Raw genomic sequence first — 2,721 nt, 5'->3', positions numbered from 1 at the left:
CCCATCCCTCGAAGCCTCCACCTCCCACACCCCTCCCCCATCTCTCTGGAATGGCAGTGCTGGGGAAGGGGTTCTAGAAGCATCATTTGGCAGGAGCATCCTGCTTTGGCTGCCAGACTTGGTGGCAGCTGCTCTGTGGCCCCTGCGATGCTCGTGCCCCTCCTGTCCTGCCTGCTCTGGGGCTGGGGCCTCCAGACAGCTGTGAGTGACTCTGGCTGCAGCTGGGGCCTCCCAGCCAGGTTTCCTGGAGGGAGACAGGGGCAGTGTGTTCTAACAGAGCAGTGGCCGACAGGGCACAGGGACAGGAGTGGGCTCTGCTCTGGCTTCCCCTCTCGGAGGGGCTGCTGCACCATATAGTGTGGGCACAGACATTGGTCAGAGTGCCACCAGCCCCAGGCCTGCCTGGGAGGTCACCCACCACTATCCCCACCTGTGCACACCGTTCCTGAAGCCCCTTTCCTTACCCCCTGGGCCCTGCAGTCACAGGGGATGGGACCCCAGTCCCTGCCCATCTTCTGGAGGGCGCTGCTCTCTGGGGACCCCTCCTCTGGTGCGATGCTCACCCCCAGGGTCTCTCCTGAGCCCCCACCCTTGGACTCCTCAGTGTAGTCCCGGGGGACCCCTTGTTCTCCACCTTCTTCCAGCTTCCTGCTTGGAGTTTGGAAAGCTGAGAAGGTCAGCTCCTCCTCTCACGACACCCCATGGCCACTGGGACCTTCCTGCCACCACCTTTGGCTCCTGTAAACCTCTGAGCCCATACAGCCTCTTCCCTGGAGTGTCCTTGAGTCGCCACCCATCAGAGACCAGGCTTCAGGGTCCTACCTGCGCACTACCACAAGGCCATGCCTTCAAGGCCTTGCCTACACCAAAGCCACACCCCTACAGGACATGCCCCGCCTCCATGACAAGGCCCCGCCCACTGCAGGCCCCCCCCCCTTCAGCTTTGACTTCCCCATGGGGGTCTACACGTGGCAGTGTCCACCCAGGACACTGCAGTTCCCTCTGTGAGGCCCCACCTATCCCTGCCACCCTTCCCTCCTCTCCAAGCCAGGGATGGGGCCAGCCTGGGCTCTGGGGCTCCCCAGTTTTGCTCCAGTACCCCTCCCCCACCCCCATGAGTCCCTGTAGGAGGTAAGGGTGCCCATCCAGCAGGTGGAGGTGGACACCTGGCAGATGCCTGGGTTTGGGGCACTAGTCCTGAGAAGGCCCAGGCTGACTTGCAGGGATCCTGCTCTGGGAGTAGTCCTACCTGGGGGGAGCCCGGCCCTCAAAGGGGTTGAGTGCCAGCAGGGACCTGGCCTCGGGGTCGTTGGCCAGGAGCTTGCCCACCAGGTGGAGGATCCACTCGTTCTGCTCGTAGGTCTGTGGGAGCAGAGGAGGGTTGGAGGAAGCGGTGCCCCTAGGCCAGCACCTGCCTGTGTCTACCCAAGGGCCTACCAGCTGACCACACGTGAGCCAGCCCCAGTCCCACTTCCTGCCTGGCACCTGCTCTCATCCACTCATCCTCAGAGGCATGCGGTGCCTCGGCGTAGGCACTGGGCCCGCTGTCCCTGCTCACCCTGGACGCTGGCCCTGCTGGCCCTGGGCTCAGCCTCCCCAAGGCTCGGTGTCCTCGAGGCCGAGATGGGACTGGAAGGTACCGCCCTGCAGGGTCAGTGGGAGGTTGGGAGCTGCAAGTCCTGCCCCCGGTGCCCATACCATCCCCAAGCCTGGGGATTTCTTAGCCAGTCACCTGCATGCCCCCAGCCAGGGTCCTGTGGGATCTGGGCTCTTGGACAAGTCCTCTCCTAAGGCCAGGTCTGGGTCTGACCTCACCTCACCCTCCCCCCTGCTCCAGGCTCAGCAGGTGCTCTGGGGCCTGTGTGGCCCCCACCTAGGGTGCTGGAGTGGCCAGGGACTGTGACCTGCCTGGAACACCCAGGGCCACTGCAGACAGGAGGGAGTGTGGGCAGGCACGCGCAGCTGGGGAAGTGCCCTTACCTGGAAGGCAGCGAACCACATGAGCCAGTCAAGGCGGTAGTGGTAGGGGGAGGTGAGGCAAGGCCGGCGTTTGGGGTCACCTGGCTTGCACTTGAACTCATAGTCCTCCCACACGGCGCCGGGGGCGCTGACGTTGGCACTAGCTGTGCCCTGCAGGACTACCTCTGTCCGTTCCTTGGTGATGCTGTGGGGACACCAAGAGGGGTGAATCTGCAGCTCCCCCACATCACACAGGGTGGCTCTGTGTCTCCTTGGATTACTGAAGGTCCCCTCCCCTGGTCTCCTGGGCCAGGCTGAGTAGGGCACATGGGGGTCACCCCCGGGGCCTCCACGAGAGCCCATCCCCACCTTCTTGGTGGGGGCTGCCAGGCTGCTCCCCACACCAGTCTGGCCCCACTCCTTCCCTGCAGGAAGCCCCTTCCTCACGCTTGGGCTGGGCCATGATGCTGGGAGGGGTGGGCAGCATCCTGGCCAGCATTAGCTGGCCCCTTTGTGGCTGCCTCCAGGGCATGTGGTGGGCGTGGCCTGCACAGGTTGAGGGTGCTCAGCTGTGTGCAGCTTCATCTGCCGCCAGTGTCCCGGTGGACTCATCTGGGGCACCTTCCTGGCTGCCTGAAGATGCCAGCCCACAGATGGCACAGCCTGGACTGGGCACAAGGGAGGCAGAGGCCAGTCCCAGAGCAGAAAGGTCCTTGGACCCTGAAGGCCAGTGGCGGCTGGCTGCCCTCTCCTCCCCTGCAG

The 2,721-nt window shown here is 64.4% G+C and overlaps 1 protein-coding gene across 1 annotated transcript in view; it reads right to left on the bottom strand.

The window, feature by feature from the left end:
* Positions 1-2,721, bottom strand: part of LMF1 (lipase maturation factor 1) — a 75,432-nt gene that overhangs the window by 8,437 nt on the left and 64,274 nt on the right. Inside the window, exons 7-8 of the mRNA XM_008059864.1 lie at positions 1,981-2,164; positions 1,250-1,362 (exon numbers count right to left, since the gene is read on the bottom strand). Of these exons, the coding sequence (XP_008058055.1) occupies positions 1,250-1,362; positions 1,981-2,164 (297 nt within the window). The remainder of the gene's footprint in view (positions 1-1,249; positions 1,363-1,980; positions 2,165-2,721) is intronic.

The sequence above is a fragment of the Carlito syrichta genome, unplaced genomic scaffold (genome assembly GCF_000164805.1).
Source record: "Carlito syrichta isolate Samal-C Ts95f unplaced genomic scaffold, Tarsius_syrichta-2.0.1 Scaffold304401, whole genome shotgun sequence".
In the NCBI taxonomy this organism is placed as follows: domain Eukaryota; kingdom Metazoa; phylum Chordata; class Mammalia; order Primates; family Tarsiidae; genus Carlito; species Carlito syrichta.
This window is presented reverse-complemented; position numbering and strand designations above follow the sequence as displayed.